This window comes from Lagopus muta, chromosome 6, assembly GCF_023343835.1.
Source record: "Lagopus muta isolate bLagMut1 chromosome 6, bLagMut1 primary, whole genome shotgun sequence".
Classification (NCBI taxonomy): Eukaryota; Metazoa; Chordata; class Aves; order Galliformes; family Phasianidae; genus Lagopus; species Lagopus muta.
Genome location: NC_064438.1, coordinates 49,564,857 through 49,591,826, shown reverse-complemented (window position 1 = coordinate 49,591,826; position 26,970 = coordinate 49,564,857). Strand labels below are relative to the sequence as shown.

General features: G+C 45.5%; 1 protein-coding gene across 3 annotated transcripts in view; it reads right to left on the bottom strand.

The window, feature by feature from the left end:
* RCOR1 (REST corepressor 1) overlaps positions 1-26,970 on the bottom strand; it is an 82,716-nt gene that overhangs the window by 36,541 nt on the left and 19,205 nt on the right. The window contains exons 1-2 of one of the 3 annotated variants that reach the window (XM_048947971.1): positions 6,769-6,788; positions 6,224-6,307 (exon numbers count right to left, since the gene is read on the bottom strand). In XM_048947971.1, the coding sequence (XP_048803928.1) occupies positions 6,224-6,307; positions 6,769-6,772 (88 nt within the window). In that variant the 5' untranslated portion in view covers positions 6,773-6,788. Of the gene's footprint in view, positions 1-6,223; positions 6,308-6,383; positions 6,502-6,768; positions 6,789-26,970 lie in introns of those variants that run through there. The other 2 variants (XM_048947972.1, XM_048947970.1) reach the window with 2 other exon arrangements.

Genomic DNA, 26,970 nt, shown 5'->3' with positions numbered 1-26,970 from the left:
TTCAATTTTTGTTTCCTTTCTGTCCAGAGCAACAAAAGGTGAGCATATAGTTACAGGCAAGTATTACAGTCCCTTAAGTCCTCCCCTCACACATACCTGGCAGCTAACACTTTTCTTACTATAAAAAAAAAAAAAGAAAAAAAGAAAAAAACACCACCATACCTCAGACACAAACAAGCAGAAAAGCCCCAAGCAGAAAGAGCACAATACATGGACCCCAACTTTCGGAGCCTCCCACAGCACAAATACTAAAGTGTAAGCTCTGCTAAGAGTTCATACTACCTCTCTGGTGGCAAAGCCTCAGGTGCCCCCACTCTCCCATTCTGGAGCCAAGAGGGCTGCACTCCCACCAAGTGCCATCCAGATCACTGCCCCATCATCTTTCAATAAGAGGGAAGGCTTGTGGAACAGCCACCTCAAGGATGCTGTTTGCAGCACATTGGAGAGAAGGGACTTAGAGCAGCTGACATACATCTGACTGTATCCTCCTTCTCCTGCTGCTGCATGGGACAGGGGTTGGCATGGTCCTTGTTTACCTCTGAAGCAATAACCCCTTCCATTTCAAACATCTTGCTAAATAAAAGCTTCATTTTTTAGAAGTGATTTTATGACCGCTTTCCCCAGTCTAGCCTCTCCCATTTGAGGTTTTCCCCTCACATTTATTTATTCCTAGGCACCCTATACCCCAAGAAAATAAGAACTGATGATAATTGCTTATGGCATCATATGCCCACACAGAATTTAGAAGCCAAAATAAGTGAGCCCAGGGTGAGAGGGTCTATCCACACAGAAGCCATTCTTAAAACAACCTGCTCAGCTACGTGCTGAAAACAGGAACTCTTCACAGACTGTGTTGAGTCCTTTCAAAGGCACACTCAGCAACATGAGAAGATACACATTTTATACTGTCAGTCATTTTAGGTTAGAAAATTCAGACAAAGAATTTTCAAGCTTGTGTAAAGTCTCCTTAAAAGAGAAATGGAAGAATAACCCTAGTCTGTTCTATGCAAAGATTAACCCATGAACTACAGAGACATTCCCTAGACACTTAAAGGCAGCCAGCTCTCAGAAAAATTTGGGATCGACCTCTCCATCACACCCAAGTACAGCTACCAGAACTCTCTCATCCCAAAGAGGGCAACAGGCACACCAACACCCTGCACATGATCCAGACTTGGATGGGACACAGGACTGAGCTCATAGGTTAAGGGTGGAGCACCACTGCTCTGCACTCCCCCTGCCCCCCCATTCCAATCATCATGAGTGGGTGGCACTTAACTGCAAACCTTGCCAAAACGCACCCTACAGGGTTAACATCCTCTGTAACCATAGCAACCAGCACTCTATCAGAGCCTCAGCTGGCATGCTGCTGCCTTCCCAGGATCCATTTGCAGCACATTTAAGAATTTCCCCCCCTCCCCCCCCAGCCCCCATTGAGGAAAGCACTCGCTTCTTCCTGCAACTCCAGCATTCCTCTGACCCTACATCCTCAGGCTCACCCACTTTTCCTCCCCCCCTCCCCCCCCCCCCCCCAGGAAAAGGGGGGCTGTCTACAGCTTACTCAGACCCCCCAGTGTGGGCAAAGCATACAGCAGGCAGCCAGCAGCAAACTGGCAGGAGGAGATGCCACAGGGTAACAGGACTGGAGAGCCACCAGGTCAGACAGAGGACCAGCTGCCACCCATGATCCACCCTCCTGCAGGTAACATGGACGGTGCCCATCACTTCAGCAACAGCCCAGCAACAGCAAGTCCACTGGTCACACCCACCACAACATCCCCACACCTGGTATCAGCAAGAAACCAAAACTCACAGCTACAGGCACGTTCTGCCAGAGCAGACAAACCACTTCCAAAACTGAGCTTATCTCAAGCTAAACAATACATCTTTCTCCTCCTGTAGTTCACCTTTGAACTACAGATGTGTCAAAGCAATCATCACATCCCATTCTCCTGCCTGGTTTCCATTCCTTCCTCCTGGGCAGCTGCAGTGTGCCAGCACTTACTTATTTCTAAACCAACCCAATGTCATTTTTATGTTCCACCCATTGGAGTACTTGGCACAGAGACAGACACTGCTGCTTTATAAATAGCTTCACACTGGCCCAGCTCTATCCTGCACAGAGTTTCCACAGCATCATTACAATGCATTTCTCACCATCTCCTTCTCCTTCCCTATTTCCCACGTGCCACTCAGAGGGCAGATGCCCACCTTCCATCTTGCTGTTCCTGCTCCTCAGTGTCACCTCACACATCTCTTCACGCCCTTCCCTGCCTTCCCTAGCAGCTGTCCTCAGCTGCACCAAGTCTTCAGGAGCGTCACTGAGAGCAACCTTTGTTGGAGGTGGGACTCCAGTCACAGGACACGGGGTACTTGGAGCACAGCTGGAAGTGGAGTGGTTATTTTAAGTCCAATGTTCAGACACTGCACAGTGACCTTTCTTGAAAACAGACTTCTGGCTTCAGGCTAACTTTGTGAACTCACTAGTATTGGCAACTACTAGGCACGTGATCCCCCGAATGCAAAAGCCTGGCAGTAGGTAGAGAACTTTCATACTAATATGGGGCAAGGCAGAAAGTGATTTGTACCAGGATTAGTGAGTGGTTAACAAGGCACAACATTAAAAAAGCTAAGCAATCAGTGTGCCAACAGGTCATTTGCTGGAGGGGAGCAGAGCGCAATCACTGTTTAGGTGATTTTTTTCTTGTTGTTTTGTGGGGGTTTTTTAGGGGTGGTGGATTGTTGGAGTTGTCTGTTTATCTAAAATCTTCTCCACCATATCCATTATTTCATGGCACCCAGGCAACAGGTTGCTCCAATGGGATTACAGAACTGCTCTAGTATGTAAGGCACATGGGACCACAGCAAGTTTTAACTAACTGTATGAGCCTGGAGCAGACACCCACCAGGTCATCCTGGCTTACACATGAACTTCCATCTTCACATGCAGCCCCAGCCACAAGAACTACAGCCACAGAGAGAACTAAACAGAGTTTAAACAGAGAGAGCTAAAGCCACAGAGAAAAGTCCTGTGACTCCTACAGAATTTACCACAAAAACAGGCACAGGATGGATCAAAAGTTTTGGAGGACAAATGGAACAAGTAGTCACAGGTACCAAAACGCTGCTGACTGGAAGGGTTCATTCATCTACACTTCAGCCTATACACATGCTAAGAACAGATGCGCTAGCTGGGATGCACGGCAGTTACAGCTCAAGGGGGCTGCACCCATCTCCCGGAAAGCACAACTCCTTCCATTTGCTGCTTCACGCAGCTATTGATTTCTCCCCTCCAAGGAGGAGGAGAAATCCATTCTGATGCTTAAAAGGCATTAAAAAAAAAAAACAAAAAAAAAAAAACAGGGAATCCATTGCTTCCAATAGCAAATCACAATAATGAAGAGCACGTACTCAGGCATTTCATTTCAACGTGTGAACTTTTCTTGCAGCCTTTAATTTGCATTATGCACATCTTTTACTACGCCCAAATTCCCTTCTGTGAAAATTTAAGCCCCCTTTCAGTCTCTTTTCAGTAAGCTGAACAGAAGTGTTCAGTATTAGAGCCTCTGATCTGAAGTTTTCTTCCTGAACACTGCAGCATTCAGAAGCAGCAAACCATTCCAGTGAGCACCTCACTCTTTACACCCCCATCATCTTCCTGGCCAAGCACAATGGTGGAAGTGTTGTCACATTACTTGCTCACTGTGCCCCTAAAACTGCTCTCCCAGCTACTTCTTTCCAAACATCAGCCTTGATGCAGAAGGTAAGAGCAGAACTGTTAGAACTGAGACTCATAACTCTGCAGTTGGGTCATTAAGAACTCACCATGTAGGCAGCAGTCCAAGCTAGGAAAAAACCCAAAGCACTCCACAAGACTGCAGTAGTCTTCACTTTCCCATCCCATCAATCTATGGCTCATCCTCAATTTCTCTCCACTGCAATCCCATATCAGCTTCCATATCGCTGATGGAAATGTGGATCATTGGTCCTATTGGATATCTCAAGAGACCTCATTTAATTAGGATTCACCATCAACAAATGCCAAAAATTATAAATGAACGCTAGAACAGCTGAAGAGGCTTCCTTTCCCCGATACTTCATCTTCATGTACCATAAAACAGGTTAGGAAACTCTGCTTGTTATTCATAATAAAGTGCCCTACAGACATTGCAGAATGCTAGGTGTTGGAGGAGGATTACTCAAGGATTCCAGAAAGGGAGACTGAATCAAATTTTCACACAGTAGCAAATCAATGTCTGGCTGAATACATTAGAGATAAAGTTATTTCTGTAGATTAATCCATTTCTAGACTCATGGAATAAAAGCACTCATCTTCAAGAGAAATTGTTTTTCATAGGTAATTTTTAAACAATGCCAAGTTGAGACAGGAGTAACTGTTATCTCTTTTGGTACTGAATTGGACAAAGCAATGATCAACCAACTTACTTTTCAGTTCTCTCCCTCCCTCTCCCTCCCTGCAGAGCTCTCCCCCATCTGCTGGAGCTTTCCTACATCCCAGGTCCCCTCAGCCACCTCTCCCAGTGCCCCTTTGTTGTTATTGCTTCTGGACGCTGTTTGACAACCATGTCTCCACACAGTTAGGTGCCTAAGAGATATTTTATATGTTGCATACCACACAGGAGGGTCATACTTTTGCCCCAAACGCAGTCTGAAATACTTACAGTTTTATTCTGCATCTTTAGGTGGTGAAATCACTGATATGTCTACATAGTTATCTTGCCCTTACACGCACAAAGTTTCTCCCAACTTTTGTTGTGCCAGCAACAGTCAACTGCTACCTAGCTTTTAAATTAGTCATATTAAAGTTTTAATTATATCTTAGGTTTGTGATATCTTAGCTGATACTCCCATAGTTTTGTGTCAAGGATCATTTTACTCAATTCCATGTATCATCATTCCATTTCCACCTTCCCTCTGTCTTCAAAAAACTCATTTCCTATCAGACAGAAATTGAATGTTCCCAAGCACAGCTGAGATTCACAAGACTCTCACTTGAGAGGCAGCTACAGAAATCCTCTGTCACAAATGACCCATGCAGTCTTTCCTTCTGGTGAAGGCAAAAGTGTTTTGCTAGAAACCTCTGAAAAGGTATATAGCAACCATAGATAACTGTCAAGTAGATCTCACTTCTCATCAGTCTTACTTAGTTCAGCATCCAATAGCCAGCAGGGAGCAGACAAGACACCCACTGGAAAGGGAGAAGGCAGACATCATCTTCGCAAAGCCCTTTTCATCTTCAGATCACAGTATAATCCTTTCATAATTTAAGGGGCAACTTCCTCAGCGGAACAAATGCCCCAGGGCAGACCTCAGTGACTTCCTGGCACAGTTTATGTACAGTCTCTGCTGCTTTAATTAGCAGAAGCCCCGTAACTGCTGTGATGGATCCTAGTCCTTGGATCTAGGGGAAAACTGGTGGTCAGCTTAATACTATCACCACAAACAACTGCAGAAGATAGGCATATAACGATTCTTATTCTTGGTCCTAGAGTCAGAAAGCTAAAAAGGAATAAGCACAAAATCAAAAATAGCTCCTTTCATCTGCCTCCTCAGGTTTAGTTACTGTACGAACAGCAGCCCTTTAATCAAGAGAGCCCTGCTTGTTCACGAGGAGAACTGTAGCTCAACAAACCTTTCAAGCACTAGTTCTGCCATCTGGCAACAGCACTGAGACCTGCTCCCAGACACACACACACAGAGCTGATAATTGCCCTCACGTGGAATTCCAAGGCACTGCAATTGTTCTGGCATTCAAACCTCCATGAGCTCCAGATGTGAATTTTGTGTCTTTATCAGAAAAAGGTACTACAAATCGCCAGAGATTTCTGCCACCCCCACCTCCAGAATACTTTTCATTTAGCTCTCAGCAGTTATTCATCATCTTCTACAGCACCAGCAGCAAACAAGAATATCGTGTAGGCCTGCAGATAAGCATCATGAATTCATAGCAAGGAAGAAAGTGTCACATTTCTGCTGCTTTCCCTGCATCCACGGATTCGACACACTGAGCAGCTGCCCAGTGGGGAACAAAGTTCTTTTCAGGATTGCTTTATAGGCTTTTCTTTTTTCCAATGCTCAAATTCATTTCAAAGCATAATGAAAAGGTCACAGACATAACCTCTGTACTGAAAGTGGTACCTTCATATTCTTTAAGCTATATGTTTAAGAGAAAGAGGAAAAAGAAGAATTTGAAGAGACTTACATTTTGCTTCAGAGAGATTCTGATTAGGCGACCAGACCAGCATGCCGAGGTTCTCTCTCTCCTGACTTCGTCTGGCAAGTTTGGCTTCAGAGAAAACAGATAAAAACCACGTTACAGAGAAAGTCATTTCAGATGCAAAATGGATACTAAAGTAACTTACCACACATCTGCAGCTTTTAATCAAGCTACGAAACCCATCTGTAGAGTCAAAAACCCCATCTTCCCATTCAGACCTGAGGCTTTTCCTTGTTGTTTTTTTGGGGTTTTTTTTTTTTGTTGTTTGTTTTTGTTTTTTTGTTGTTTGTTTGTTTCTTTCCAAAGCATCACTCCCTATATAACATGACAGATAGCACAAACTCACTCTTTCAAGCACTGCACTAAGCAGCATACATTAGATCTAAATTAAAAGTTAATTAAGGTTTCTCTTCCAGCATACTTGATTATCTTTCTTCCAGCCATTGCTAAATGAAAAGGGAGGAGCAGTGCTCAGGCTGCAGGCCCCAAGCCTGGTCACGTCACTTAGATGAACACTTCAGGGTACGTACACATGAACCTCCCAGATTTCACTTTTGAGAACCTCCTCTCTATCCCAAAAGGCCTCAAATCCCTCCATCCCCACATCAGAGTGTCTCAAATCAGCCCTTTTACTCAGCCAGTTCAGAGAAACGCTGGTGCATCACACCTGTGAGAACCAGCCTGGCATTAGCCAACTTGGCACCAGCTGAGAGCGAAGCACCAAAAGCCAAGAACCACAGCTGCACGTACTTAGGAAGAGAGCAACCTCAAGGTAAAGGTTAAGTTTCAACAGCATGTTCTCATGAAGCTACAGTTCTTGGGTGCTGAGCAATCAGAAGAAGAGGAGGAGAGAAGGAAACTTGCCCTGTGAGTCAGTAGCACAGTCAGCTCAGCCACCCGCCCCGGCCCAGAGCAACCTGCAGCTCACATTAGGTGCCCGCAGCACTCCTGCCACTGCAGAGCTCCACGTAACACTGCAGCCTTATGCAACATTTCAACACAGCGCTATTTTCTCTGCACCACCATTTTGTGATACATGGAAAGACATCAGGTCAGAAAACTAGTGACACAGAAGATGCGGTGCCACGGCCCTGACATCTCATCACACAACAAAATCAGAGCAGTATCTGCTCCTCCATCTCCAATGCACAGCAGCAGCTCCTGGCCACTCAACAGGTCAGAAGGTTCAGCAGTTACAGTACCATGAATGCTCATGGTCTGATCGCTGTTAGAATCACAGAACTGTTTGAGTTGGAAGGGACCCTTACAGGCCACCCAGCCCAACTCCCTGCAGTGAGCAGGGACACCCACAGCTCCATCAGGTACTCAGAGCCCCATCCAGTCTGACCCTGGCTGTCTCCAGGGATGGAGCACCCACCACCTCTCTTGGCAACAGAGAGGTTCTTAACACCAAATCTGCTCAGCTAAGAACACACAGGGTTAGATGACAAGATACTTCAACATCAAGTTTAAAGCAAATATAACAAGTATTGGAGAAGGGAAGACCAGTAAATACTAACAAGGAACTAAAATTTTACTTTTAATTATCCAGACGTCAGCCTACCTTATTTCCTAAGCCTTGCCAGAAAACAAAGTTTATTTTCACCACCATTTTCTCAGTTTTCGTAGCAAGCCTGGCAGTAGATACAGAACTTCTATATCACTTTTTTTCTTTTATACCTTTTTTTTTAATCCAAGGATAGCAACTGCACACACAACATATTTTGTACACAGTCTGTGTTCTTTACTATCTATACTAGGCGGAAAATCAGTAGTGAGAAATACAAAAAATGCCTCTGGTAGAGAATGCATCCACATAGAACACAAAAGGTGTCTGAATTTAAAACTACATAGCTTAAACTTTACAAAAAGTCTTGCAACTTTTAGGATTAAATTTTATTTTCTCTTCCATATGAAGTCTAGGTCAGGAATGTAAAGAAAAAGGCAACCTTAAACCTCTGCTTCATCAAATTCTGCTCCTCACTCTCCCTACTCCACAATCTGTCCTGCTATTTAGTTAAGTGAAGGGTTTGAAACGTGGAGAAAGAAAGAAAGCTTTCTCCTCACTTTGTATCACACTGAAAAGCACTTTCACATCCCCTAAAAATACCTACAGAAACCAATAGGATCTCCAGAAGTTAAACCCTTCCAGTCTCAGTCCCAGCTCAGCTCCTCACACCAGCAACCCACCGCCGGAGTTGCAGGAACCCCTGAAAATTACAGAATATCATGAGCTGGAAGGGATCCATGGGATCAAGTCCAAGAGGGAGCACTCTGCAGCTCTCACGAGCCCCTCCTGAGAGGGACACAGCACAAGGAGCACAAACGAGGGAATTCCTTTCCCCATCTCTTCACCTGCACAAAGGGTGAATTCAAACACTCTACACGTTAGTGGCAAAACTGAAAAGCTAAATGCATGTGATCCGTTACATACTTTACATAAAAACAGCCACTTAAGAAGACAAGGTTTATACTTTTTTAGGGTAACAATTTAGGGTCACTTTGCTTGTTTACGCAAGTGCAGTTATAGCAGGACAACCTGCATTTCAGGAAACTACACTGGCAGACAAGGCCACCTGACATTTCAGTTAATCTTGCTCTTTCATCCATACTACTCACCTTAGAGACCAAGGCATGAGGCCTGTTCTAAGCAGCCCCTCCTTAGCTTTGATCCTGGGCCAAACTTCACAGGGGATGCAAGTTCTCACTGCCTTCACCAAGCAGAGATGGGCAGCCCAGCTCCTCTGATCAGGCACAAGATCATTGCTCTTTTCCATAGCCACCCCCATCCCTCTTCCCCAGAACATACCCTGCCCTATATCCTCAGGGGCACAGACAACTCTTTGATGGACTGCACAAAGTAGTGAAAGGCAGACAAATCCAGGTTAAAACTCTTTATGTGAAGAAAAGGTTATTTTTAAAGTCAGTCCTATTTACAGATCTGGTTGACTGCACAAGCCCACAAACAATTCACCCAGTACAAGGGGAAAAAAATGAGGCATGACATGCTATCCATAAGCCAACATTATCCTAAAAGCAGCAGTGCTTTTTTTGTTTTTGAGCTGGGAAGACACATCTCAGCAACATACAGCTGACCACAGGGCATTTGCAAAGCAGAGCCAACACTGCTGTTTGAGGTACCATTCCTCTGCTTGTAGGCTGACATTCCCCAGCCCCAGGAACAGCAACAGTTCTTCTCGAGCTTTTGGAAACCTGTTGCAATGATTTCCACAAAGAAAGGAGGGAGGAAAAAAAACCAAACAAAACAACTACAAAAAAAGAAAAGAAAAGAAAAACAGAAACCACAAGAGGGAGGTTTCATTCAGCAGCATCAGTCAGACTCCAAGAGGCACTAGATTGATTTAAAACAAAATATGTCTCGCCTCTGAGTCTTTTTAAAGCATCTTTCCCCTGCTGTGAAGGTTGCTGCAAGGGACAGCTTTGCTCATAAGCATCTGCCTGCTCAATTTGCACTCACATACAGACACGTCAGCCCCACTCTGCCACTGCCACCCACACAGTTTAAAGCCTCAGAGGTAAGTCTAGCTCAGACCCCACATGAGAGATCCCAGCTCAGAAAACAGGAAGAAAACAAAAAGGAAAGTGAGGTCAACGCAGAAAGGACTCTTAAAGCTCTCCCTTCCTCCTCAAGCAATGCACTGCTGCATTCATTCCAAGGAGGAAGCAGAGCTTCTGCCCTGCCAGGACCTTCTGAAGAAACAGAGCAGAAATGCAGAGCTTGCAAGTTCCTTCCAAGGAACTTACAGTCACTGAGTCCTAAACATCCTTGCAAATTCCACGATACATGTATGAACTCATCCCTGGGGTCTGGAACTGCTTCTCAGACCAAGGAGCACAGCCTCCAGTCCCACAATCCCTGAGCAACACCCATAACCTCACCAGCAGTCTGACATACATGCATGCACGTATCGTAACGGGCTTCCTGCATTTGTTGTAACTTATTTTCTCCATGCAAGGTTAAGCTATGTTAGTGCTAAAATTAAAACTGCATGAACAAGCTGAGTGCTGAACATGCTGCTCAGTTTGTCATCATGAATACACCTGTGTTGGCATGAAACCACAGATCTATGTTGGGAAGAGCAAAGTAAGAGCAAGGACACACATGTATGCCCTGCAGGCTTCTCAGCCACCACGCTCCATATGCACAAACTCTGCCAACACAGCAGGACCACAAGCAAGAAGGGTGCTTCTCTCCCAGCCTGTGTCAGGGTGGTCAAGATTTCTTTTAAGGAGGGAAATGGAGGGGTTCTCAAACAGAAACTACTAAAGGCCACTGCTAAAGTGCTGAGCAGTGTCAAAGGTGCGAAGTCTCCCCTGCAGGTCACAGTGTCTTCCTCAGGTGGTTGGAAACAGACAATGACCTCTGTGGTTCCTTCCAACCTAACCATTTCTGTGGTTCTATGACTGATCCCAACCCCTTTCCAGTCTGAGCCATAGAGCAGCTGCAGTCATCAGCCCAGAAAGAAAGCTGTAGAATACCACTCCTCATCCCAGCCAGACCTCCGTTCAGTGGGGTGAGCCAAGAACCTTGGAGCACCTCAGTCAGAAGGCCAAAGGGCGAAGGCAGCATCTCACAGGAAGAGCCCATCCAACACCTCGGTGCTATTGTAGGAAGAGGGGCCCTGCCCTGCCAGCATCACCCTACTCTCCTCACACATGCTTGCCTCCTCCTTTCAGTTCTGGCATTTATCCATCTGAACCAAGCAGCTTTGCTAAAACTAACCTGGCAAAATAAAAAGCAAACAGCGTTCTCCCTGAGTTATTAAACCAAATCAGTTGGCTGCGAGATCAAACAGCACAGTGGGTGCACAGGGAGCAGCAGACTCATGTGGGGGGCTCTGCCTTCATGCAGAACTTCATCCCGCTGCCATTAGCCATAGCAGGAGCCTCTCCGGGCAGAAACAAACCAGGGAACAGGCAGAAGTTCTCCCTCCAGTGCAGCACAGCTTTGTGCTGCCTGAAGGACTGCGTGCGCAATCCCCACAGGAACAGACGGCAGGCAGGACACCTGGAGCCCCAGCCAGCCCAGAGCTGCGCAGTTCTAGCCTGATACATCCCACTTCATTTTTCTTCTCCCAGCTAGAAGCATAATGTGCCAGAATAAACTCAGAGGGAGCCAAGGCTCCTCAGGAAGCCACCCACCACCATCACCTATCTTCTGCTTCTGCATGGAGAAGCAGTGCCAGCTCACACCTGGGTTTCTGCAGTTGAGGGAGCTGCTCCATCTTGCAGCTCTGCCCAAGGATGCTGCATTCTCCCACCGTGGCTGCGTCATTCAAGAGCATGCTCTACTGGTTCTGGCACCTTTCCTGACTCTTCAGAGGTATGATCGTGGCCTCCTGCAGATGCCAAGACACACTGCTCTCACCTCCACCCTGCCCAAGTCAGGATGAAGCTCTGCAAGGGAGGATTCCCAGCCCTCACCCCTCCCTCTGTAACCCTTCCAGCAGTCTGTAGTGGGTTGGTTTGTTTTTTTCCTTCTGCTGCCTGCATAAGGCATTTCAGAGCTATGGGAGCCCTGTGTTTCAAAGGAGAAAAAATACACTGCAAAACATCACTACCAGAGCATTGCAACACAGGCCACAAAGAGGGGGCATCTGCTGCTACTGAATTCCTCTGTTAGCTAAGACAGCAAAAGGTAACACAGAGAAAGCACAGCCAGGTGCTTGATACAGATACACGCTGTTCCATTTTTCTTGGCAGGAAAGAAAGAGCAAATCAACACAGCTTATTAAAAAAACAAAACAAAACAAAACCAACACTTCCCATAAAACAGAGAATTCTTCAGGTACTGACTGATCTTTTGTCAGGCATCAGTTAAGAAAAGGTATCCAGATCTAAACAACATATTTCATTAAGTTATTGAAGTTTACACCAAGACTGAAATCCCAAAGGTACAGGAGAGCAGAATACCCACCTGCAAAGGCTCCTGCATTACTAACAGCACTTTGTTTCCTCCTCCCTCCCAGTAAGTGGCATTAATTCACCATTAAATCAAATACTGCAAGTTTTTAAAGGACTAAGAAGCACTCTCTTACTTTTAAAGTGTAACCCTTGACATCATCCATGAAACAAACACTGCACAGTATACCCAGGTGAACGTATGTTTTCATTATTTGGGGGAAGTGCTGGAGCTGATACAGAGTAACTTAGTAGCTGAATGCTGTTCAAAGAGATTTTGGACTAGGTCTAAATGTATTTACTTCTAGTGAAGTGAGACTAAACAAGTGCTTCCATTCCCAAATTCTGTTCTTTTATTGATGCTGATCTTGTATTTACTGCATAGAGTAAAACCCCTGTTTACAGCACTCATGAAGCAAAATGAGACAAAGGAGACACAGCTCCCATAGTTTGAAAAGCCATTTCTCACTGGGTCACTGATATTGCCTGGGCTCATAGCATCACACTCATAAGCGCACAACATTTACAGCAATGAAATATTTATGGGGCACAAGAGAATTCAAGCAAAATTAAGAGCTGGGAGAAAAGCCATCCCCACCTTCCTTCCCTGCGGCTGGCATTGGTGTCTGAAGCAACAGCTCGACGCCACGTGGAGAACTCTGCTGCCCAGCTCCTTCCTCCTGCACGTGACTTTCCAGCTCAGCACACAGTGCTGCAATCCCCTTCCCTCTGCCTTCTGAGAACTGCCTGGCTTCAGCAGCCCATGCCTCCTAGCAGTGCTATATTTGTACATGCTACAACACAGCTTCACGTGTAGCAGAATTTTCTAAACGGGAATCCTGCAACTTAAGGAAGGTTTTTAATTAAGAAGTTATAAATTAAGCAGCAGTTACCTCTTCCTATACTTGACTACACCCGACTGGCACTGCAATCTATATGCAAATAAAGTTCTGAGGACATTTCTGTATCTGCCTGGGGAAACAAAGGCCACATGTGGGCTTAGGAACAGAGCCATGGCACTGCACATGCAGACTGAAGGGCCTATTCCTTCGGTGTAACTGTGCTGCAAAACCCACAGTATCTCACACCTCACAACAGTGTAAAAATATATATATATATATATATATATATATATATATATATATATACTGCTTTAAAAAAAAAATCACCCCGTTAAAGATTAATCATCCAGCAATGATTACAAAGGTCACTCTGTAGCGATAAAAAATTATCATCATTAGAAAGGTTGGAAGAGAAAAAAAGAAACTATATTGCTGTACACATTTTTTTTCTTTTTTTTTTTCTTTCTTTTTTTTTTTTTTTTCCAAGTAACCAAGTTCAAACACTCAGTCTGCACTTCACATCTTAGGATTTAAGAAAGAAAAAAAAAAAAAGAGCTTAAAAAGAGCTTAAGGACATATCTGGCCCAAGCTGCCTTGCTAGTTTATATGCCAGCAATAAAGTAGAAGCTGCAGCCCGCGTTGTGCCCGCAGCCCAGGCCAGGCTGAACAAAGCCGAGCAGATGTTGAGGCCTCGCCTTCACATTTTTCCTGAATAACACGAGTCCGCTCATTCTTTCCTGCAAGCAGGTGGCACCAATGTGCAGCCAGAGATGAAGTCTGAATAACTATACAAGCAAACAGCCCTTCACCATATACTTCAAGAGTGCAAAATTATTTTTCTATATGCATGCAATTCCTATCCAGGCATTGCCATGAGTTCTGCATACACAAGCCCTGCAACCCTTGGAGGAGCAGGAAATCCATTAGCATAACATCAGAAGCATGGATACACCCCCCACAGCAGCACTGAGAATCACACCTCTGCTAATCGTGGCAGGCTTTTGTCTAGACACGGCTGGGTTTGGTACAGAGAGGGAAAGAGGCAGAGTTTCTTTAAAGAAAGAGTTGAACTATTAAATTAAGAGGAGAAAACGCATGTTTGGATGAGATTTTACCACAGATCTCACAAGCCTTTTAGAAAATGTAGATTTGCAAAGCTGATTTTTTTTTTTTTTTTAATTATTATTATCAGAAGGAGGAGGGCTGGTAGCTGTATGTAATGCCGTCCTGAGCAAGAACCAGAGAAATGCTCATGCACATCAGGCTGCAGCTCCTGCAGGTTCCCTGCCCCTCTGCAGCATGCTGCCCCACAGTATTCACCCAGAGCACCAAGCCTGCCAGGAGCAGGTAAATGCACACATACTGGTGAGCCACAGCCCCAGGGAGACAACTGCTGCTGGTTTCTGTTCAGTCTCCCTGAACGCTGACCTGACAAGAGGATTCCTTCCTTCCCTCCTCCACGCTATTTCCCTTCCGCTTTCATTTCAGTGACCACGCCATGCCTACGTGCATGCAAGAAAGATCTGAATACAGAAACCTACACTGAAAGAATTATAAAAAGAAACAATTCTTGCACGATTCTCTCAAGTGCCAGGTTTACAGTGCTGACAAATATTTAGGTGCTGCCAAACCTATTGAAAGCCAAACTGACAAGAAAGCAAATCTAAGGCAAACATCTTCCTTTCTCCACCATAGGTTGTCATTCTGTTGCCTTCTCTTTTCCTTGGCAATCAGAGACTCCTACACACAGCTCTGCACCCACTCGGCCTCCCATTTCTCTGTGCAGCCAGCCCCCAGCTCTTCCCACCCACTACCCAGCTCCTCCGCTATGCTCCCCCACCCCACCAAGAAGAGCTGCTCAGATTATTCACTGACAGCACTTAGGGATAACGTATGAGAGCAGGGCAAGAGCAGAGACTTCCTGAGCCTGGCACTGCGTCTGCATCACTGGATTTAATGGCTTTTCATGGAAGGAGGAAAAAAAAAAAAAAAGTCCATCAAATTGTCTAATTCTTTTTGAACCCATTTATAATTTTGGCATCTACAACATCCTGTGGTAGAGTGCTACAATTTAATTATATGTTTACTGTCTGAAGAAGAACAAAGAAACCCATGCACACACTCCCTTCTCGGCTCTGAAGCTGCCACCCAGACATTTCATTTGGTGGCCCCATTTCCTGGCTCATGAGAAGCAGAAGTAACTGTGCCCTGCTCACCTCCTCCTTGTCTCATACTGTGTCACAGACCCTCTACCAAACTCTTCTTGCTCATTTGCTTTCCAGGCAGGACAGCCTGGGTGTTGCTTCTCTCTGGCACTGAGAAGGAGAACCATTTCTGCACTTTATCTTGTTATCTCACAGCTCTGAGAAGCATGTATGCACGAGGGAGGGATGAAAATGGGGCACAACCAGAACTGCACACACTGTTCGAGAAGAGGGCACACCACGGATTTATAAAACACGCCATAATTAGGTTCTGTTTTGTTCTCTGATGCTTTCATAACAGCTTTTAACAATACACTTGCCTTTTCACCATTACCATTGAGTTGATGAAAAAACCACTATGACTCCCAAGATCTCTATCTAGAAATGCAGCAGCTAATTTAGAGACCACTATTGTATACATAGCTGCTTCTCACTCATCCTCTTCCCCCTCCCACCCCCTCTAAATACTGTTTAGCACTAAACAACAAGTTTTACCTGTCATTTTTATTGCCATGCTGTCACAAGACTGAACAAGTTGCCCATTCTCCCCTCCACAAGTAAATATCCACAGTACCCCAGCCACTCCCTCCTTTTTCATATACCATCTTTACATATTGATGAAGGGACAATTCAGCTGTTAATAGTGAAAATAAGAAATGAGAGGGAAAAAAAAAAAGTGTCATCTGAAATGGAGAGTACAGAAGTGCTGCTTTTTCCAGAGTGAGAAGTGCACAGTGGCTGCTCTATAACAGGTTGTGGGACAATTCTGGCTTCCCTGGGCTTCCCAACCACCTCGCAGATGGCCTAACAGGAGGAGCAAAGAGCCCAGAGGTTTACCTGAGCCTGTGGGTTCCCCATCCCCTCCCCATTGAAGGCAGGGATTCAGACCACTGATACAAGCATGCCCTACCTGTCAGATTCAGCCACATTCCCCAGCACTTTTTGGGAATAAACCAGGGCAGAGGTGAACAGGATTTTTGTCCATGCTTAGAAAAGACACACTCACAACCTCAGCTTCAGAAAGCCCTGAAATTCCTTATTCAAAAACCAGGCCCAGCTTCCCTGTAAAGCTTCAAACTTCACAGCACACACAAGTATTTGCAACCCAATCAAGCACCATTTTACTCAGCTTTCCCACATGCTAAGGACCAGCTGGACAGTTTCTATTGCCCAATGCAAGCAAGTCAGAGCCATGTTAGCAAAGAGATTACTTTTTGATGCTTTCAGCAACACCCCTTCCCCTCCCACCCATCCAAAGTTCACACTACAGCATCCTCTTGAGATAGCTCACACTGATTAGTGAAAGTAACCAGTGCCTAGAAAGCAGAATTATAAAATGCAGATTCTTGCCTAACTCAAAGTACTACTGACCACTGCGTGGGGAGGACAAGAAGCAGTGCAGCCATCCCAAAGGACACTGGCCGGGCTGGCCAACTCAGCTCTACCACAGCTAATGCCGCCAACTCTACCTCCAGCTGGTTCTCCATGGGTTACATGAGTGCCTCGGCTGACAGCAGCAGAGACTGCAGCCTCTGAAAGAAGGCCCCAACTTGCTATAGTGATGCAGCTATCTCCAGGAAGACACCTGTCCTCAGGCCAAGACGAGCGTAAGAGCAGCTTATATATCAAATCCCACCCCACAATCTGAGTCACGCACCAACACGGCGTGCAACTGCAGTCACCAGGCTGCAAGCATGCCCAGTTTAACCCACACAAATCCGACTTCTAAACATCTGTGACAGCTACATATCCTCCTCTCACCCCCTTTCACGACGGTCTCCCAGGTCCTTATCCTCACAGCACCCCTGCCGTCATACCGGAGCCTTTATCAGCACACGAACAGCTGAGCCAGGCATGCAGAAGCTGAGCCAGGTTTCCTAGGACCTGCATTAGAGCCCTCTCTATGGGTCATCCTTCCTCATCATCCTACTCTCAAAAATGCCAAAATCAAATAGGATCCCATAAATAACACATTCAGTATTTCAAATCAGATTGTGAAGCCTCAATCTGCTCCCGGTTCTCCTTGGAAATGACTGCTGTATTCATTAGCTCACAGGCTCCCCAAGGCACAGGCAGCACTTCTCCTGCTGCCTGCACACCATGCTGGGTGCTAGAAGGATAAACATCAAAAAATGCAAGGTTGGATTTAATGTGTCCTTAAAACGCAGGCAGCTCCTGAAAGCTACTAGATCACAATTTTCCTACGGATTTCACAAGTCAGGCGGTTTTTTCCCTCATTTTTGCCAAACTTGGAGAAGTAGTAAGTACTATATTTAAATGCAGCTAGGAAACATGACAGATCTTATAACTTTGTCTCTAACATTCACCTTTCACTAGATGACTTTCCGACACAAGTCTGCTGGATTCTCTCCTCCTCCCCCAGCCTCCAAAAGACTCTCAGAACAAGTTTGTCTTGCACCCGCATTAATAACTTCAGAGCATGATAACTTCTTCACTGCTCCTTGCACACACTCTCCACTGAGTTCTGCCCACACTCCCACTTCATGTTGAAGCATAAGCAATCCTAAAGAGTGCCAGGGACCCATGGCTGGGGGAGAGGAGATGTTGGCAATGGGCAGCAGCAGGAGCACTGGTGGACAGAGGAGCAAATAGGGTCACAACCCTGAAAGGATGCTGGATTTTCCTGAATTGCCTTCGCTTTGGGATTACAAGTGCTACTTCTGCAGTGCCAGCATTTGCATACCACAGCATATTTGCAAAGAAATCAATTAGGACACGTTCAAGAAGGTGAGCACAAAGAGCCCCATACCATTCAGAGCACTCTGCGCTGCTTCAGGGAAAAGCAAAGCGGTGAAAATGTACCCACACATGCACACTTGAGGCATGGTCCCCTTCCCCATTCCCTTTCACAGAAAGAAGTTCATGCACACACAGCCTTTGACATGCAGTAACCACGTGGCAAGCATTGGAGCAGCACTCACACACAGAGCAGAAGGGAAAAAAGCAGTGTGCCAGGGGAAGGGGGATAGGAAGACCAAGCGCTGCTTTGCAGCCATCACTGCATGGCAGGGAGCACCGAGGGGACAGAGGGGGTGAGGCAGATAAGGAGAAAGCAGCCAAGTGCCAGCTTGGCAATGCAGATAAACACAGCCAAGCCCTGCTGCTGGAAGGAGGAGAGTGCGGTTTGGTGGGAAGCCGAGGGTGGGACCTGGTCCGGTGCCCCGGGAGTGAAGGAGGAGCAGCTGCCCAGTAGAGCAGGAGAAGGAGCCTGCAGCACACCTACCTGCCCCGCAGCACGTCTCTGGCACCACGTGCTGCAGTGCAGCCCTCACACACACGCTGATATACAGCCACAAAATTAACTTAATTTTACTGTGTTCAGGGCCATTACTCTCTCCAATCTGAGGACTAAAATCCCATTCAGGACTTAAATGCATCTTTATTGAGGCTGAAAATTCCACAGTTTTCTCGAGTTTTCAAAAAATTCCTTTTAGATTTAATTCGCGCTCAGAGCAAAAGAATCCCTCTCCTTCTTTCCAAAACCCATCATGTTAGCCAGAGCATCTCTGCCTATGCAAGAGCCAAGAGGTCTCGTTTTCCTTTCCCACAAATTACATAATGGAAAAATGCAGTGGCCAGCCTCCAGCAGCTGTTTGATAGGAATACAGCTGTGTCTCTTCATACATCAATTAGGTTGTTCCACGCTGTATTGGACAAATTGAAAACTGTTAAGCTTGTTGTCTTTACCCCATGACCACTGGATAACTCCCTATAAGCGACAAGCAGCTCTCCACAGGGCACCACAGTGAGCTCTAACTGCTTTGGGAAGCATTCTGCAGTCCTCTCCACCCCAAACCCTGTGTTACCACCCTGACCACCGGAGCACTTTCCCCACACCATCACTTTCTCAGCATCGGTGACCCATGCAGATTTTATTGTTTTGCCTTCTTAGCACCAAACTTCAGCTCACCCAGCTTGTAGAGAAGTGCTTAACAGGGTGTTAGACATATCCATGCAGAAGGGGGGGAAAAAAAAAAAAGAAGGAAAAAAAAAGAGCAGCAACAAGAACAGGGCAACGAGGGAAACAAAACACACAGGGACAGAAAGAGGACAGAGAGCCTCAGGGGAGGGACAGTATTTAGAAAAGCTGAGTTATTAGAGACTGAGGAGCTAAACCCTGCTAAGGTTGTTGGGGCCTTCAGGGGAGTAAAAAAAAAAAGATCTGCACAGAGCTCCCTGGAGAACAGAACAGCCTCATGGGTAAAGATGTGGGCTGGAGCACAGAAAAGCTGTGACACCCTGGCACCAGACAGGAAAGCTGGCTGTCGAAGAACACAGGGCACAGCAGGCCAGGGAGCATGCAGCATTCCCCTGCAGAGAGGGGCTTCACCAAGAGGACCCTCATCAGAAACGCAGGGCTCTCTGTTTCCACTCTGGCCTGCACCACTCCCATAGCACTAGAGGCAGAAAGTCCTGCATTTGCAGAAAGATGCTTTTCCCTGACATCTGGATTTCACATGTCTCTTGCTTTATGAGAAGTATGTAGTCTATCCTTCAATGCAACAAGAGAGGGGCTGTGAAACAGAGACCAGCAACCACCACTTTTAGTGCAGCTGAGCCAACTTGCAACCAAGACCTGAGCTGTAGCCACCTTTTGCATACAGTACATCAGACTGCCAGGCTCCTGACTTCACGGGGCCTTACATTTTCCCCCAAATGATCACAGAGAAAGGAAGACAGAAGCTTCTTTTCTTAAAAAACTTTACAAATCTGCTCTCTCACTGTGGTGTTCCACATCCATTACCAGCTGTCCCATGCTTGCTCAACAAGATGATCCCATTGCACCTGATGCTGGTCCTGAATCAGAGGCACCAGCTTACATGCAAGAAAGTTTAGATGCTAGTTGGTCTAACTAGCACTAGTTTTGGTCTTAACTTGCAAACAAAATCCCCTCCAAAAGCCCTCATTTTCCCTTCACCATAAGAGGCAACATACGAACAAGTTCATCCAAAGACAACAGCCCAACAGCAGTTCTAGGGTGAGGACCAGAGCCCCAACATATTCCCTCCTCAACTTCAGCACCTCACAGCATCACAGACTGGCTGAGGTAGGCAGGAACCTCTGGGTCCGTCTGCTCCAATCCCTGCTCAAGCAGGGACACCCAGGACCATGTCCAGATGGCTCTTAAGACCTCCAAGGAGGAGACTCCACTCTCTCCAGCCCCCTGGGGAGCCTGTGCCACTGCTCCATCACCCACACAGCACTGCCTGATGGTCAGACAGGACTTTCTATGGTTCAGTTTGGGCCCACTGCTTCTGGTCCTCGCATTAGGCACCGTTCAGAAGAGCCTGGATCCATCCTCTCTGGTCCCTCCCTTCAGGTATTTATAGGCATTGATGAGATCCCCCTGAGGATCTCCTCCTTATGTAATAACCAGTCAGTATGTAGAAGAGTCACATGAGACTAGCACAGATGCTGGGAGAGCAGGTTTTAAATTATTCCTCACAAGAAGGCACAATAATTTAAGCAACATCATATAAGATGTGTACTGTATTTGAGAATCCTTGCACCCTTGACTATAGCAATGCACCAAGAACACAGCACTCCCTCTTCACAGCATGTTTAAATATCAGTGCTATCTCCAGTAGAGAACTCTGCAGCAATTTCTAGGAAAGGTGACACCAGAGCACCGCAGTTTCTACACCTCCTGTTCACTGCCCTTGGATAGTTCTTTGCCTGCAGTCAGAAGGGCTGGAAGACTTGTTCCCATTCAACACCAGCAATGTAACCTCCCCTCCCCCACTTCCCAGTCAAGATCAAAGCCCTTCTGAAGATCCCACCCAAGCAGTCTATGTGGGAACAGAGTAACCACCCTTTCTCTTCCAATCCTCGCTTAGCTGAGGGTGATGCTGTTGGAAAGATAAAGCCTTCACACACAGCTTCTAGGCTGCCTCTCCATTCCTGAAACAGGTCACGTGCCAGCAGGCTGAGCTTGTGCCCTGCAGTAACACTCCACATAACACAAGGGCACCATGCCTTTGCTGTACTGCACCACCTGCAAGGAGGAAATTCCCCTGTAGGAGGAGAAGAGAGACAAACGGACAGGGAATGTTGTACTGGGCTATGGCATATAGAGACAAAATGTAAGCATTTTTCTCCTACAGCCTTCTCCTGAAGGAAGAATGCTGCAGAGCTATCCCCCCCACAAGCTGTACGCATATGCATCAGAGTCACCCAGACCACTACAGTGCCATGACAGAGCCTCTTTAGGTGGTCACCTGTGCTCTCTTATCAGGTTTAGGATTGTTCACATCAACCTCCATACTGTGAACCTTCCTAAACTGAGGCTGCAAGTCAGATGTGAAGGTCAAGGATGCGCTATTAACACTGCTAAGAAAGCAGATTTTTGAGATCTCTCCTGCTGTTCCTACAGAACCATCAGTTTTGGGCACTAAAAACCGTAACACAAGGGATTGTTTATTTTAAATAGAAGCAGCAATCATCATCCCCAAGTTCACAATTTAGCTATACCAGCAGTCTCCTCCTACATAAGCTTGGCTCTTTTGTACAGATCTCCCTTGTAACCACAAAACTCTACCACTTCATTGCTATCATTGCTCAAAAATATGGGGAGTTTCCTTTGTTCTTCCCTTTTCTTTGTCATGGTGTTATTGTACATGGCCTTGAAATCACCATTCTCAACAATGCCTTGCCTCTACAAACACTTGTGAAGCAGAAAGGCATCTGTCCCAGACATCCAAATCCTTGGCAGCGTGGGACACACAGAGGACAAAGGGAAAGGTGTATGCCATACCCTGTGTTCTCACAGGTTGGAAACCATCTGTCCTGGTACACTATAGCATAAACATCACTCTTGATCACTCAATGCATCACCCAGAGGCAGCTTTCTTTGAAATTTTGAGATATACAGGGAAAATGAGTTTGGTTTTTTTTTCTTTCTACCCGCTCTTTCCCAGATTTTTTTCTAAGAAATCAGCTGTAAGAACATGAACTTCATTTACTAGCCTGGGAATTAGAAACACGTCATGCATAACTGAGTTAGCACATCAATTTTCATCAGATATGCTTTCAAATAAAACTCTCCCAGGCAAGGTACATTTGTTGCTATTCTGAAGTGAGACCAGCACATCACAGCACAGTAAGGTAACAAGTGTATTTGTTGCCAGTTGGTATCTCTCTAAACTGAGACAAAGCAGGGAGGAAAAGCATCAGAAATAGAAAGTATCCATATTGTTAACTCAAACAGAAAGTTATATATACTCCCCGCTCTGAACCAGTACATAAATACCTAAGGCAAGGGTAAAGAAACAAGTGCAGTATCCCAGTCTAAATAAAAATATCTTTTGCTGTAACATGGTAACTACAAGGACTAAGGTAAGTCCAATCACACCTCACCAATAACAGTTCACATACTGGTTTGGTTTTTTTTCATTGTTGTTTTCAACAAAGCAAACATTGTAATTAATTAATTACAAGAAATCCTCTGAACAACTTGGGTGCAGCAGTGATTTCCTTTTAAAGCTTTTTCACCTCTAACCCTTTCTGATTTTTCCATGCTGTACTTGGGGAGAAGAAAGTGGATTTTGAGCACAAATTACTTACTCTTCCTCTGTTATCAAGTTCTCACATTTAGTACATTACATCCATGACCTTTCCACAGAGACTAAATGTTGTCTCATGTACTGCATCTTTCCCTACAGAACTATCTGCCTTCTTGGAACACCATGCTATGTTGATGAACTGATGAACGAGTCAAAGGTATCATCCACTTGGTTTTTAGTCTCTGTGCCAGCTCTGACTTCAAGCCCACAATTTACAAGACATCCATAAAAACACTTAAGAGTAATTCATTTGGAAAGGACCCACAAAGATCATCAAGTCCAACTGCCCAATCGCTTAAGAACTAACTAGTAGTTAAGGCACATTACTGAGGGCATCGTCCAAATGCCTCTTGAATGCTGACAGCCACAGGGCATCAGGTACCTCACCAGGAATCCTGTGCCAGTGTCTCACCACTCTTACAAGAAAGATATTTTTCCTAACATCCAGTCTGACCTTCCCTTGTTACAGCTTTGTGCCGTTCCCATCCTGCCGTTCCAGGAGCAGAGCATAGAATCTCTATGCTTCCCCTCCTCAGGGAGCTATGTGGAAGTACAAAATCATAAAAGCATTAAGGTTGGAAAAGACCTCTAAGACCACCTAGTCCAATCCCAGCCTATTCCTACCATGCCCACTGATCATGTCCCTCAGTGCCATATCTCCACATTTCTAAAACATCTCCAGAGACAGTTGACTCCATCACCTCCCTCAGCAGCAAGGCTGCCTCTCAGCCTCCTCTTCCCCAGCCTGGATAGCCCAATGCCCTTGGCCTTTCTTCACAGGTCATGCCTTCCAGCCCTGTCATCAGCTTAGGTGCCCTCCCGTGCAGGTTTTCAATAACCTTAACAACCTTTTTATAGTGTGGAGCCCAGAAATGCACTCCATGTTCAAGGTGAGGTTGCCCTAACACTAAATATAGCAGGAAAATCACCTCTTTATTTATTAAAACGAAAAGAGTGAACTATTTTCTTCCTGTAGACCTTAAAAATCTGTCCCTTGGAATGGGAATCCCTGCATTTCATTACTGATTTATGAAGACCTTACCTTTATACAGCCAGGAGCTGTAAAGGAGACCCATGTCTTCTCTTGAGCACACTTACAACAGAAGCTTAGACCGTCTGCTATAAAGCATATGCACTGCAGTTCTGAAGAATAAGCTGTATGAAAATGGATTTATTTCCAACTACCACTGAAAGTGATTGAGGACAAGAAATAAAAGGACTTGAGATACTCCGCAAAACCATTCACAGAAGCACTATACATGGCACAGGGACGCACTGTAGGGAATCAGGCTTTGCTCCCTGGGCAGAACCATCTTACTTCGTGCCTTGATTTTCCTCCAGCCTTCAAACTTGCAATAATACTCAGCACTTTGCAGACACACACGCACAGTGCCAGAAAGTCTGAACAAGATCACCAGCACAGCATACCAGGCTCCACGGCAGAAAACACTGCCACATGCATGCAGGACAGGCACCGACAGTCCTTGGGAGCATATTCACCACAGCACACTCCAAGTTGAGAAGAAAATCAAAGGGAAGTGTCAACCTCCTGGAGATAACCGTGGCAATAGACTTCCATTTAACACATCTCTCTCTCAGTATTAACAGCTCGCCAAGACAAGATCACCACACTTGCCTGTGGAGGAGGTTAAAAAAAAAAAGTTCTGCAGCAGGGCAGCTTTGCAGTCACACCCTTAATTATTTCATAACTTTTCCAGTACAGACACCAACAGCAAATGCAACTTGTCCATCCAGTTCCAGTGCAGGTGGGAGCAGACACCGGTGTCAGGCCAGTTACCTGGGCAGGTTGTACAGGACTCCTGCTTCACATCAGCCATTCCAGTGACCTAGATATGAGAGGTCTCCCTAAAATGGTTCCTGGCCTGAGGGGACAGAAACTTTTTACTCCAACGGCACCATGAAAGGTGACCTTAGCTTCACAGCCTCAAATTGGTACATGAGATACCTTGCCTACCTAGGAAAGGTTACAGCTTCACAAACAACATTTAAGATCTCATAAAATCCCTTCCTAAACAGGAGACTCCAAAGGAAGGAGAATAAAGGATGGGGGAAAAGCAAGCCATTCACAACTGGCTGGAGATTTTCCACAACAGTTACACAGCCATAGGTAGAGCAGATTAGATTTACACTTTAGCTCAGCTCACACAGGAAAAGCTTTTCAGCAAAGAACAAGTCAGAACCCTACGCCTCTGCAGATCTGTTGCCAGAGTTATGCTACACACCTTAAACTTTACTTAAAACAACGTTGCAAGAGAATGATACCTTCATATCTGACCTATAGAGGGAGTATATATGTGAGTTCCTCACATTCTCACATCCAGAGGTTTCATTGCAGAGTACAGTATGCCTACCTATAGCTGCTATTCCAAGCAGGAAGTCATGACATAATCCAAATCTCTGTACAGGTGTTGAAAATGAGAGCAAACGGAGCAGTTTTACTCAGTGGAAAAAGCAGTCAGACCACATTTCACATCCACTCTTGTGGTGGAAGGAGGCTTCTGTGGTCATACTGGTACCACTGAGTCAACAGAGCCGCAGAAACAAAATCCTGTGTCCATCCAGTGCACTCCTCCTCAAAGGCTGCTGGACTAAGCCTCCCCTTCCTTCAGTCAAGTAAGACAGACAGCAACCTTTGGGCTGAGTCCAAGGATGCTCTGACACTGTGCTATTTCTTCAAATATGGCACCTTTGTACGGAATATTGCCAAAACACTACAGAGATTCAAGGCAGGACCAACTCCACTCTCCCTCAAATACCTCTACAATGACCCTTGATAGGCTACTGTGTGTCACAAGGCAGTCTAAACACCTAGCTCAGGACAACTGGAGCCACTAAAAGGAATTCTAATGTGGCCGGTAAAATGTTGGATTAAAAAAAAAAAAGAAAAACAATCAGACCGAAGCACCCGGCTGTTTACAGCACTGCAGACTTCCTGTTTTGATGCAAGTCAGCAAGATCTTCTGGAAAACCCAGGAAGAAAATGCAGTAGTTAAGGAGTGTAAGTTAGTTAGCGGAGCTAATGATCTATCACTGCTAAACCACAGAACACAAGAAACTGTACCTCCGCCTATCCTTTATAGCAATAAGTACACCGAAGACTAATGCACAGGAAAATGAAGGAAGCAGAAGCAAGCAACTACCATCAGAACAGTTCTGAATACTAGTTTCGTCCCTCCATTTCCTATCCTTCTTTTGTGCACCACAGCAGTGTATTTATTACAGCCAGGTAGTGTGAACAGGACAGCAGAGCCTTTATGAAACAGGCTGGCAGAAGTGAGCCTGAGAAGTTCAGAGCAGCAAGTCTTACCCCATCACCAGGTGAGCCACCTGGAAATGATTGCTAAAGACAGCTATTAGAAAAAAAAAAAAAAACAAACTTCACAAACGAAAATGAAATATTCTGTATCTTATTCTCCTTTATTCTTATAAAAGCTCCAAGACCAGTTAGAAAGCACTTTTTAATGCATCATTATGTTCTAATCAAGTCTCTTGCAAATCTATAATTTTGGAGGATCGCAGGTGATATTATTAAACAATACCGTGAGTTAAATCTCACAGCTACATAAAAAAAACACATGACAGGGAGATGGGAAAAAACACTATCACACCACAATCTGGGAGAGTAAGCAGAAAGGTGCAGGCCCAGCCTAGTCCTCTGACCCCAGGGATCTTGTTCCACTGACCTCACCGAGCTTTGGCTCATGGCACTGATGCTCTGAAGTTCATGGATTTACTTCATAGCAGTCAAGTTCAAAACCATCCCCAGAGCATTCCCACTGTACATCCTGCTACACTGGCAGAGCTGTGTTTTATACTACTATAGCAAACCATCTCCCAGCAAGTTTTGTCAGTAGAAAGGTGGGTTTTCCCAGCCAGATAAGGGATTTCTTCCTGCCAGCAGCCAACCTACACCTACACCTCAATGCTGAGCAAACAGCCAATGCAGAAATTCCAAATTTATTTTTAACTGATTGATAAAGCCAAGTAGTGGAAACAGCTCTGCAGACTAGCAGCAGCACCATGCTGCAAGCCCTGAAGCAGAGCCAGTCACAATGTGACTAATGACAGACCTCAAGGACTGCTCTCACAACTCCAGGAACATCACTTTCTGCTCCGCTACGTGCAGAACTACAGCCACAACATGGTGCTGCACACCCCTA